Source organism: Budorcas taxicolor, chromosome X (assembly GCF_023091745.1).
Source record: "Budorcas taxicolor isolate Tak-1 chromosome X, Takin1.1, whole genome shotgun sequence".
NCBI classification, from domain to species: Eukaryota; Metazoa; Chordata; class Mammalia; order Artiodactyla; family Bovidae; genus Budorcas; species Budorcas taxicolor.
In genome coordinates, this window is record NC_068935.1 from 11735764 (window position 1) to 11748480 (window position 12717).

At 38.4% G+C, this 12717-nt stretch overlaps 1 protein-coding gene across 1 annotated transcript in view; it reads right to left on the reverse strand.

Annotated features, from left to right (window-relative positions):
- The window catches only part of IL1RAPL2 (interleukin 1 receptor accessory protein like 2), a 579350-nt gene that overhangs the window by 26704 nt on the left and 539929 nt on the right, over positions 1-12717 (reverse strand). Inside the window, exon 8 of the mRNA XM_052663419.1 lies at positions 3108-3253. Within this exon, the coding sequence (XP_052519379.1) occupies positions 3108-3253 (146 nt within the window). The remainder of the gene's footprint in view (positions 1-3107; positions 3254-12717) is intronic.

The following is a 12717-nucleotide window of genomic DNA, read 5'->3' on the forward strand; positions in this document are numbered from 1 at the left end:
AGAAAATGAGATCAGAAATGTCTTGGAGGACATGGCAAAGATTTGGGGTTTCATTAGCGTGGTGGTGGTGTGGTTAGTTGCTACATCAGGTCTGACTCTTGTGATACTATAGACTGGGGCCCACCAGGCTCCTCTTTCCTTGGGATTTCCCAGGCAAGAATACTGGAGTGGGTAGCCACTCCCTTCTCCAGGGGATCTTCCAGACCCATGGATCAAACCCGCATCTCCTGCGTTGCAGGCAGATTCTTTACCGACTGAGTTACCAGGGAACTGAAGGTTCTGTAATTGGATGGTTCTGACTAGAGAAATGATATGATCTGACCTGAGTATTTAAAGGATAAATCCAGATACTGTGTTGAGATTAGACTATAAGGGAACAAGGGGCAAGTGGGGAGACCAGTTAGGGGGGAAATGCAGTGAGCCAGGTAATTGATGCTGGTGGCTCAGACTTAGGCGGTAACAATAAAGGTGGGTAAAGTGCTAGGTGTAGATGTGTTGTAAAGGCATAGCCATTGAACTTCCTGCTAAACTAGATAAAGCATGTGTGAGTATAGAAAAGAAAAAGTCAAGGATGACTCCAAGGATATTTGGCCTGAGCAACTGGAAGGATGGTGATGGAGATGGAGAAGGCAACTGGAGGATCAAGTTTATAGGGAGGAGAAATCAGGAATCCTGTGTGGGACAAGTGAAGCTTGATATGCCTACTAGATATGCTTACTAGTGGAGTTTTTGAATTGCTGTGGAATAGGCAGTTAGGAATACCACTGTGGAGTTTAGGCGAGAAGTCCAAGCTGAAGACAAATTTGGGAGATGGCAGCAAATAAATCATGAGCAAAACTGAGGTGGAGATGGAATGAAATCATCTAGGGACTGAGAAGAGGGGACCTGAAACCTGGGGAACTCTAATGTTTAGAAAGATGGGGATTAATATTCTCAGTTATTCATGATTTAGACACATTTCCTTGTAGAAGCCAGGGGAGGCAGCAGTTTTAGAGTGTACCTTGGTTTCTAGTGTCAGATTATTGGAAGTGAAGGGCAGCTAGTGGTAACTTTACTTATCAAAGGAAAATGGATTTATTTTAAAACTCAAGGCTATTTCTACCTCTACTGACTGACTATATGATAAGACCCTCCTCATTATTTTTCCTCTGAGAAAGTTTTTCATTGTAACACTTCATATATTTTGTGCAATTTTTTGTTTCATGAGTAAGGTTTGTCTTTCTTTGTACCCTCACTGCCCTGCAGACTATAAACCCCATGCAGACTTAAGGATGTCTATTTCCTAATACCTAACACAACGCTTGCTATACATGCTCCTCAATAATAAAAGAGAACATTATTCTTTCATTAACCAGAAGGGATTCTAAGTGCCTATTTGTGGTGAGACACTGCCCAAGTTACTGAGGATACTTAGGTGCAGTCGAGTCTGGCTTGGAGGACCTCTAAGCCTAAAGTAAGACTGAGATGGACAGGAACAAAACTATCCTTGCAACAAGGTTATTTGGACATGATCAATGTCTGCCTTTCATGTAGGTGGACAAGTGGTTGCTAAGTGCATACAAATTCCATTTAATAACACTTTGAGCATGATATACTTCATATCATATCATTATTATTTGAACCTCAAAGTGACTCTGCAAGGTAGGTATTATTACCCCTATTTTATAGATGAGGAAACTAAGGTTTAGGCTGTCTAATCAGACAAGTTAGTCCTACTAAGGCAGGCAGCTAAGTCAGTGGCTGCACTGGCATCTCCTGAAGCAGGGTCTCTTCACTGTCCATGTTAGACTCCTCTATACTTAAACACTCCATTGTTTTAAAATAAAATCATGTCCAGCGTAGTAAGAAATGGTGCTAAAGAGATAAAAGCATTATTCTCAGACTAATGACATTTCTCTGCTTCTCCTAGAGCTGCTGGGCAAGGTCAGGTATTCGAGCTGGTGGGAAAATAGAAATTCTATCTTGGCTACAAGGTACAACCAGTGACCTTGCTGATTGAATCTGTTCTATTGCTCTGTAGCCTAGACTAGAAGAACACTGAGAACATTTGTTCAGTTACATTTACAAAACCTGCGCTAGGTGCACATATACAGAAAGTATTTTGTCTTTTGTAGTAATCAGGAGTTGTGGCAGGGCAAGAGCCAATCTCAGAAGCTGCTCCAGGTGCCAGAATTGTTATTCCTATGTTTACTTTTCTCTCTTTTATTTGTAAATTTATAGTTTCTTTTCTTTGCCCATTATATGCAATTTCTACCCCATATGGAGTCATCTCTGGAGAGTGATCTACATAAAGGCCAAACTATTTAAAACTATATGCACCTGCTAAAGGCCTTGAACACCAGGTCATCTCATGAAATATTGTTCATAATCTTCATTATAACAATGGTAAAATATTCTATGATACTAGTCCTTATTTCTATAATTCTAGACAGGGAATTTAATAAGTGACTGTTTCTTATCTAATAGTAAAACCTCTAGTATTTCATCTAAGCAATGTAAGATGAAGGTGAACTATAGAGAAAAATTTAAATATCAATGCCCATCAAATTTTATGTAATACTTATAACCAAGGTATTTTTTCATCTCACTCGATTTTTAAAAATTTTTATTTATTTCAATTGGAGGCAAATTACTTTACAATATTGTGATAGTTTTTTACCATATATCAGTATGACTCGGCCATAGGTATACATTTGTTCCCCCCATCCTGAACCCGCCTGCCACCTCCTTCCCACCCCATCCCTCCAGGCTGTCACAGAGTCTCTCTTACACTGTTGGTGGGAATGCAAACTGGTACAACTACTATGGAGAACAGTATGCAGATTCCTTTAAAAAATAGGAATAAAACTACCATATGGCCCAGCAATCTCACTGGATTTAACACGATTTAACAGTATTTCATGTCCTCTGTCCATTTTCTAATGATATGAAAGACCATAGGCATTTTATGGTAATATCCACAGCAAAAGAGAGATTTTTCCTTAAAAATAAAAGAATAATTAATAGAAATTTATACTAGATAATAAAATCAGGCCAGGAAACATACCTGACTTCAACAGTTACTACTTAGCTAAACAAACTATAGTAACAGTTATAAAAATGAATACCCTTTTTACGCAGCAGAACACTGGCATGTTTTCGTCCATTTCGATTTTCCACATGGCAGGTATAATTCGCCAGGTCAGCCTCCACCACTGAATCGAAGATGAGTGCCAACTCAACTTCTTTTTCTCCAAGATGCTCTTTGAGGAGCCTGAAATAAAGGAAAGTACTCTTGGCTAAACTGGTTTGATTTGGGGAGAGCCCAGTCATGCAAAGACTGAAGATAGTTATGTAGCTCATTAAGGTCTCCAGTAGGCTGACGGGTGTATGTGCAGAAACTTCAAAAAGAAAACACAAAAGGTGACTTTTAATGTGAAGATCAGATGGGAAAGGAAAAAAGTGAGGAATTCACTCAGCAAAAAGAAATATTAACATGCCACTACGCTTTGATAAATGAAGCCAGTATGATTTGTGTAGCAAACAGGAGGAAACACTGGGCTCCATATTCTAAGCTGAGCTTATGAAAACAAACTGGATTTTTGCATCATGACATGAAGGGGAAAAATCTGTAGAAATGTAGGGTTTGTGTTAGAGTTTTGACAACAGGGGGTAAGACAGTTATAAAGGGGGGCCTTGAAAAGAATTGCTTTATAAGAAATAAACCAAGGGTGGTTAGTGGCATTCTATCCCCAAATATCAATAAGAAGACTGTTCTCTACTTTCTCCTGCCTTTTGTCCAATGCAGGCATATACCTCTAATCCTCTAATGTACTACTAGGGCCCTGCTTCCCACCCCTCCACGACATTGCTCGCCATTTGTCTTTCTCCTTCCCTCCGCACCCTCCTACCCACACAAGAGAAACTGCCTTATGCGTATTTTTTTCATAGTCCTGCCTTTTGCTTTCTCAAGTGAGGTTACGGGTCTTGAATGGCCAGTAACAGTTGTTCTTCACAGAGGAGCTGAGTTGCCAGGAAACTTTCCTGAGGGGTGCGTCTCTTGTTTCTTTGGAGAGCTATATTCTCACCAGTGGCCAGCTGCCTCCTGGGTGAGGTGAAAGTGGGTACCCTGTTGACTTTTACTTTCTATCTCCTGCTTTCAACCAGAGAAAGAGCAAATCGTGAGTCTAAGTAGTGGAAAGCCTGCCATTAAGGTCTAGGGTGAGGTTGTTAAGTATATGAATTTGCAAGAGGGAAATTCTCATCTCCTTTTTGGATACTTGGTTCTGAAGGCAGTGAAGAACATTCTGATGTACTGGCCTTTAGCATAAAGTTGGAAAAGACAACTGTACTCAGCAAAAACTGGGTTATAAATATGGGCCTCCCACTTACAAGCTCAAGCTGGATTCTTACAAAGTAATTAACTCAATGGCGCCTTAATATAACTCATCTTTAAGTTGGGAAAAATACCTACCCTCTTTAACTTTGTTGTGGGGGTAAAATGGTTTAAAGTGATTTTAAGATTAAATAGCAGATGCAAGTGCAAATGAATGTTATTAAACACCAACATTTCATTATCCAAAGGGAAACTGTTTAAATTTTGGTTCCTCCAAATATATTTGTATTTATACATGTTGATACTTAAATTTGGCTTGGATGAATCTCTTCTGGATTCCCTCTGAGAAAAGGGAAGGCTTAAAGTTGGGTTGGTGGAAGGGAGTTCTTGGAATCTGAGACTCCCCCATACTGAAATCCTAAACACAGATTATATCCCCAATACATATTTTTAAAATTAACCCTATTTCTGTTACCTTCCAATAACATACATATCAGAGAGTTTATAATACTAGCATTTATAAGTTGAAGAAATCTCCTTAGTATAAGAATTTTCTTAATCGTATTTTGCTGGTAGTCTATTAATATTTTTCTTCTTGGCTAAACTTGCAGTTCTCCTCTCTTTCCCCTATCCCAACATAAACCTAAACAAGGAAAAATGGGAATTTACTGTCTTCACAGTTTATGTTGAATTTTACTCCATTTTCTCCCTGCTATGTGCAAATCGCACTATATGCAATTTTTTAGTTCTGTGTGACCCTCTATGGAATAACCCCCTTTAATGCCAGAAGCTGCTTAAGCACCACAAATTAAATTTGATTTAAAGCTTCACGTGTAGGGCAGCCACAGCCTTTGCCAGGCATGAGGCAGAAAGCTGATCCTGTCCCGCCAGACCAAGCCTTTCCCTCTTCATTTCTAATGCAGTTTCCAAAAACAGCTCTTCACAGGCTGCAGAAAGAATCTGGAGAGAGGATTTGAAAAATGATCCTTCATCCATCTATTAATATATATGAGGTGTCTTAATTATCAGCTTTTGAAAATATAGAGGGGACTTGCTTTTTTGGAATTAAAGAGCAAGTTGGTGTTTACGTCTATAAATCACTCTGTAGAGCAGTCACAATTTCCTAACAAATACTGATATATAAGAATCTATCAATGATTCTTTGCCATTCCCCTAAGTGCCTAGCTCTGGGATAGATATTGGTGTTAGAGAAATGTAAGCATTAAAAGATCAGATGCCTGCTCCCAGTAAGCATTAACATTTAAACAAGGGAACAAAATCTACATAGCTGAAAAAATTATAGGGGGAATGAGGTAAAATAGGGTGGTATAGTCATGCTTACAGTGGAATTTCAAAAAAACAACAACAGACTATTATTTATTGAAGTAGCTGGAGATGGCTTAAGAAGACTCTGCCTAAACAAAAGGAAGAAGAAAGCATTTTCTAGGAGAGAAGACAGAAATAGGTTTTCGCAGAATGTTTGACACTGAAGGGACTGGTTTTGGAATGGGGGATACAAATGAGGGGATCCTGGGATATACTTCAAATAACTTCAGAAGTATTTCACTCCAAGGGTTAATATTGAAGGCAAGTTATAGGCAACAGTGAATACTGACAAAATAAAAAATACTAAATTCAGGTAACAGAAATCACTACTTTTAAAAGTTTTATTGTTAAGACCTATTATTTAAAAAGTCATGCTAGAAAAGTTTGGAAGTTTTCACTCTCACCCTTAAAACAAGAAAAAAGTGAACAAAATGGAAGCCAACAACTCTTCTTAGGTCCATCAGAGAATTGAGGTCACAGGGCAAACTCCTGCTCTGCGAATTTGAGATAGTGAGGCAAAGACTGAGAATCACAGTGCCCTGGGAGCAGAAACCCAGGAAGAGGAACCAATACGAATAAAAAACAATTAATTGATGAGTCACTGTAGGGCTAGTATGGACTAGCTTGAAAGTTAACGAAACTCCATGAGATCTAATCTTAGGGGTGCCTCATACTTTCATGAGCTTTGCTTCCAAGAGCCTGTCCACGGTTTCAGGGTGAAGATCAGAGACATGTTCCTTTACCCTTTGGGCAAGGGAGGAGGGAAAGGCAACTATCTTGAAAGGAGCCTAGAGCACTCTTTCTTCTTAACAAAGACATGCCCTCAAGGGAAACTTCTTTAGCAGAGCCTAAATTACCTAAATTTCGAGTTTTACCGAAACTGGAGGAAAGAGAAGTATCTAACTCCAGCCTCCTCAAGCCTTTCTGTTTCATCTAAGAAAAGGAGGAAAGCTGAGAAGCACTTGTAAAGGTCAGAGCCTGAAGGCACAAGCTGATGGAAAGACTAAGACTTTATCACAGTGTTATAGAATATTTACCACCATACCAGTCAAGGGCTTTCAGATGAAAGAATGGCCAGGCTCAGACCCTGTTTCAGAAGCAGTCTCTAGGAGAACTGAAAGAAACAGTGGAGATGTAAACAAGTACGTTATAGGAAATTTTAGCCTTTTACACCTGCAACAGTTAGACCTGGACATGGAACAACAGACTGGTTCCAAATTGGAAAAGGAGTACGTCAAGGCTGTATATCATCACCCTGCTTATTTAACTTCTATGCAGAGTACATCATGAGAAACACTGGGCTGGAGGAAGCACAAGCTGGAATCAAGATCGCCAGGAGAAATATGAATAACCTCAGACATGCAGATGACACCACCCTTATGGCAGAAAGTGATGAGGAACTAAAAAGCCTCTTGATGAAAGTCAAAGAGGAGAGTGAAAAAGTTGGCTTAAAGCTCAACATTCAGAAAAGGAAGATCATGGAATCCGGTCCCATCACTTCATGGGAAATAGATGGGGAAACAGTGGAAACAGTGTCAGACTTTATCTTTTGGGGCTCCAAAATCACTACAGATGGTGACTGCAGCCATGAAGTTAAAAGATGCTTACTCTTTGGAAGGAAACTTATGACCAACCTAGATAGTATATTGAAAAGCAGAGACATTACTTTGCCAACAAAGGTCCGTCTAGTCAAGGCTATGGTTTTTCCAGTGGTCATGTATGGATGTGAGAGTTGGACTGTGAAGAAAGCTGAGTGGCAAAGAATTGATGCTTTTGAACTGTGGTGTTGGAGAAGACTCTTGAGAGTCCCTTGGACTGCAAGGAGATCTAACAAATCCATCCTAAAGGAGATCAGTCCTGGCTGTTCATTGGAAGGACTGATGCTGAAGCTGAAACTCCAATACTTTGGCCACCTCATGTGAAGAGTTGACTCATTGGAAAAGACCCTGATGCTGGGAGGGATTGGGGGCAGGAGGAGAAGGGGATGACCCAGGATGAGATGGCTGGATGGCATCACTGACTCGATGGACATGAGTTTGGGTAGGCTCCGGGAATTGGTGATGGACAGGGAGGCCTGATGTGCTGTGATTCATGGGGTCGCAAAGAGTCAGGCATGACTGAGTGACTGAACTGAATACCTACAACTACAGAAAACAGTAAGCACAGCTTAACTCCTAGCCACATAAACATAAAATCTTACTTTAAAGACATGTTTACTTCAATTCCTTTTATCTGATACGTTACATCTGGTTTTTAAACAAAAAATAAGACATATTAAAAAGAAAAAGTTTTGAAAAGACAACACAACCATCAGAACCATACTCATATATGGCAGAGAATGATCAGAATGAGAATATAAAATAACCATGATTAATAAGTTAGTCTCAAATGGAAAAAGTGAACAGTATAAACAATAGATTGGTAATATAACCTGAAAAATAGAAATTCTAAGAAGGAATCAAAAGGAAATGCTAGAAAACAGACATTGTAATAGGAATAAACAGTGCCTTTCATGGGCCATTAATAGACTGGATGTGGCCAAAGAAAGAATAAGTGATCTTGAAGACAGTCAACAGAAAGCTCCTAAACTGAAATGCAAAGAGAAGAGAACACGGCAAAAAAAGGAACAAAATATTGAACACCAGAGGTATAACTACAAAAGAAGTAACATACATATAATCTATGTTCAGTTCAGTTGCTCAGTTGTCTCCGACTCTGCAACCTCATGATTCACAGCACACCAGGCCTCCCTGTCCATCACCAACTCCTGGAGTTTACCCAAACTTATTTCCATCAAGTCGGTGATGCCATCCAGCCATCTCATCCTCTGTTGTCCCCTTCTCCTCCTGCCCCTATGTTACCAAAATACAAAACACCAAACTACGAAAGAGAAAGGAACAATAGAAATATAAGAAGTAATAGTAACTGAGAATTTTCCAAAGATACCAGAACACAGATGCAGGAAGTTCAGAGAATATCAAGCAGAGTAAATATTTTAAAAGCTACATCTTGACGGATCATATTCTAACTGTAAAAAGTGGGAAAAAATGAGAGAAAAATCTTGAAATGATCCAGAGGGAGAAAAAAAAAACTTACCTATAGAGGAATAAGAATAAGAAACAGATCTTTAGGAACTATATAAGCAAGAACAGAGTGGAGTGGAATATTGAAAGTGTTCAAATAAATTTACAACCAACCTAGAATATTGTATCCATTTTTCCTTCCAATGTGAAGGAGAAATAAAGAATTTTTCAGAAAATAAAAACTGAGGGAATTTGTTGCAAGTAGACCTGCACTGTAAAAAATGTTAAAAGGAATTCTTAAGGGAAAATGAAAATGAAACAGGTCAAATTTGGATCTTCATAATGAAAAGAAGAGATAGGAGTGAAGAAAGGTAAAATGTCTTACTTTCCTATTCATAATTAATCTAACAGGTAACAGCTTATTTAAAATAATAATAGCAATAAAAGCAGTTGTACAAAGTTTTGAGGATCTGATATACAGCATGGTGACTATACTCAGTAACATGATATTGTAATCTCGAATGTTGCTGAGATTATTTTTAATTAATTTATTTTAATTGGAGGCTAAATACTTTACAATATTATAGTGGATTTTGGCATGCATTCACATGAATCAGCCATGGGTGTACATGTGTTCCCCATCCTGAACCCCCTCCCACCTCCCTCCCTATCCTATCCCTCTGGGTCATCCCAGTGCACCAGCCCTGAGCACCCTGTCTCATGCATCGAACCGGGACTGGCGATCTGTTTCACATATAATAATATACATGTTTCAATGCCATTCTCTCAAATCCATCCCATGTTCACCTCCTCCCACAGAGTCCAAAGACTGTTCTTTACATCTGTGTCTCCTTTGCTGTCTCGCATATAGGGTTATCATTACCATCTTTCTAAATTCCTTCTATATGCATTAGTATACTGTATTGGTGTTTTTCTTTCTGGCTTACTTCACTCTGTATAATAGGCTCCAGTTTCATCCCTCTCATTAGAACTGATTCAAATGTATTCTTCTTAATGGCTGAGTAATATTCCATTGTGTATATGTACCACAGCTTTCTTATCCATTCATCTGCTGATGGACATATAGGTTGCTTCCATATCCTAGCTATTATAAATAGTGCTGCGATGAACATTGGGGTACATGTATCTCTTTCAATTCTGGTTTCCTTGGTGTGTATGCCCAGCAGTGGGATTGCTGGGTTGTATGGCAGTTCTATTTCCAGTTTTCAAGGAATCTCCACACGGTTTTCCATAGTGGCTATACTATTTTGCATTTCCACCAACAGTGTAAGAGGGTTCCCTTTTCTCCACACCCTCTCCAGCATTTATTGTTTGTAGACTTTTGGATCGCAGCCATTCTGACCGTGTGAGATGGTACCTCATTGTGGTACCGATTTGTATTTCTCTGATAATGAGTGATGTTGAGCATCTTTTCATGTGTTTGTTAGCCATCTGTATGTCTTCTTTGGAGAAATCTCTGTTTATTTCTTTGGTCCATTTTTGATTGGGCTGTTTATTTTTCTTGAATTGAGTTGCAGGAGCTACTTGTATATTTTTGAAACTAATTCTTTGTCCATTGCTTTGCTATTATTTTCTCCCATTCTGAAGGCTGTCTTTTCACCTTGCTTATAGTTTCCTTCATTGTGCAAAGGCTTTTAAGTTTAATTAGGTCCAATTTGTTTATTTTTCTTTTTATTTCCATTACTCTGGGATGTGGGTCATAGAGGATCCTGCTGTGATTTATGTCAGAGAGTGTTTTGTCTATGTTTTCCTCTAGCAGTTTTATAGTTTCTGGTCTTACATTTAGATCTTTAGTCCATTTTGAGTTTATTTTTGTGTATGGTGTTAGAAAGTGTTCTAGTTTCATTCTTTTACAGGTGGTTGACCAGTTTTCCTAGCACCCCTTGTTAAAGAGATGGTCTGTTCTCTATTGTATATTTTTGCCTCCTTTGTCAAAGATAAGGTGTCCATAGGTGCATGGATTTATCTCTGGGCTTTCTATTTTGTTCCATTGATCTATGTTTCTGTCTTTGTGCCAGTACCATATTGTCTTGATGACTGTAGCTTTGTGGTATAGCCTGAAGTCAGGCAGGTTGATTCCTCCTGTCCCATTCTTCTTTCTCAAGATTGCTTTGGCTATTTGAGGTTTTTTGTATTTCCATGCAAATTGTGAAATTATTTGTTCTAGTTCTGTGAAAAATACTGTTGGTAGCTTGATAGGGATTGCATTGAGTCTTAGATTGCTTTGGGTAGTATACTCATTTTCATTATATTGGTTCTTCCAATCCATGAACATGGTATATTTCTCCATCTATTTGTGTCCTCTTTGATTTCTTTCATTAGTGTTTTATAGTTTTCTATATATAGGTCTTTTGTTTCTTTAGGTAGATATATTTCTAAGTATTTTATTCTTTTCATTGCAAAGGTGAATGGGATTATTTCCTTAATTTTTCTTTCTGTTTTCTCATTGTTGGTGTATATGAATGCAAGGGATTTTTGTGTGTTGATTTTATATCCTGCAACTTTACTCATTGATTAGCTCTAGTAATTCTGTGGTGGAGTCTTTAGTGTTTTCTATGTAGAGGATCATGTCATCTGCAAACAGTGAAAGTTTTACTTCTTTTCCAATCTGGATTTCTTTATTTCTTTTTCTTCTCTGAATGCTGTGGCTAAAACTTCCAAAACTATGTTGAATCATGTTGCTGAGATTAGATCTTATACATTCTCACCACGTTTTTAAAAAAGAATTAATTATGTTAACTATGTGAGCTTAACTAATATAATGGTGTATGTCAATTATACCTCTATAAAATGAGAGTGAAAATGTAACCTAGAGAATGGAAGAAAATGTTTGCAAACCATACATTTGATAAAGGGCTAATATCCAAAATATATAAAGACCTTTTTACAACTCAATGTAAAAAACAAACAGACAGACAGACAACTTGTTTGAAAAAAATGAGCTAAGGACCTGAACAGACATTTCTTGAAAGAAGGCATACAAATATCCAACAAATATATGAAAAGGTGCTCAAATTCACTATCATGAGGGAAATGCAAATCAAAATCACAATGTAGTCATCTCAAATCTGTTAGAATGGTTATTACCAGAAATACTGGCAAGAATGTGGAGAAAAGGGAACCCTTTAAACTAATGTGCAACCACTATGGAAAACACTACAGAGATTCTTCCAAAAATTTAGAGTAGAACTACCATATGATTCAGCAATCTCACTTTTAGGTATATATCAAAGGAAATGAAATAAGGATCTCAAAAAGATATTTGCCTTCTCATGTTCATTTCAGCATTATTCATATTAGGCAAGATATGGAAACTAATGTTTATCAGTAGGTAAACAGAAAAAGAATATGTGGTTTATATGTACAATAGAATATTATTCAGACTCAAAAAAGAGAAAATCTTGCAATTTGTGACTACATAGGGGAATTTGGCGGAGAAGGCAATGGCAGCCCACTCCAGTACTCTTGCCTGGAAAATCCCATGGAAGGAGGAGCCTGGTAGGGTACAGTCCATGGGGTCACTAAGGGTCGGACACGACTGAGCCACTTCACTTTCACTTTTCACTTTCCTGCATTGGAGAAAGAAATGGCAACCCACTCCAGTGTTCTTGCCTGGAGAATCCCAGGGATGGGGGAGCCTGGTGCGCTGCCATCTATGGGGTCGCACTGAGTTGGACACGACTGAAGTGACTTAGCAGCAGCAGCAGCAGCAGGGGAATTTGGAGAATATTATGCTAAGTGAAATAAATTGACAGAGAAGGAAAAATACTGAAAAATATTGTCTGATATTACTTATATATGGACTCTCGAAAAGCCAAACTAATAGTAACAGAATGGTGATCTAAAGAATCAGGAGCTGGAGGGTAGAAGAAATAGGGAGATGCTGCTCAGTGGATGAAATGGGGAAATGCTGGTCAAAGAGTACAAACTTTCAATTATAAGATGAGTCCTTTCAGACTACCTAATGTATAGCATGGTGACTATTCAACGATACTGCACTATATCCTTGAATTTTGAGAGGAGAGTAAATCT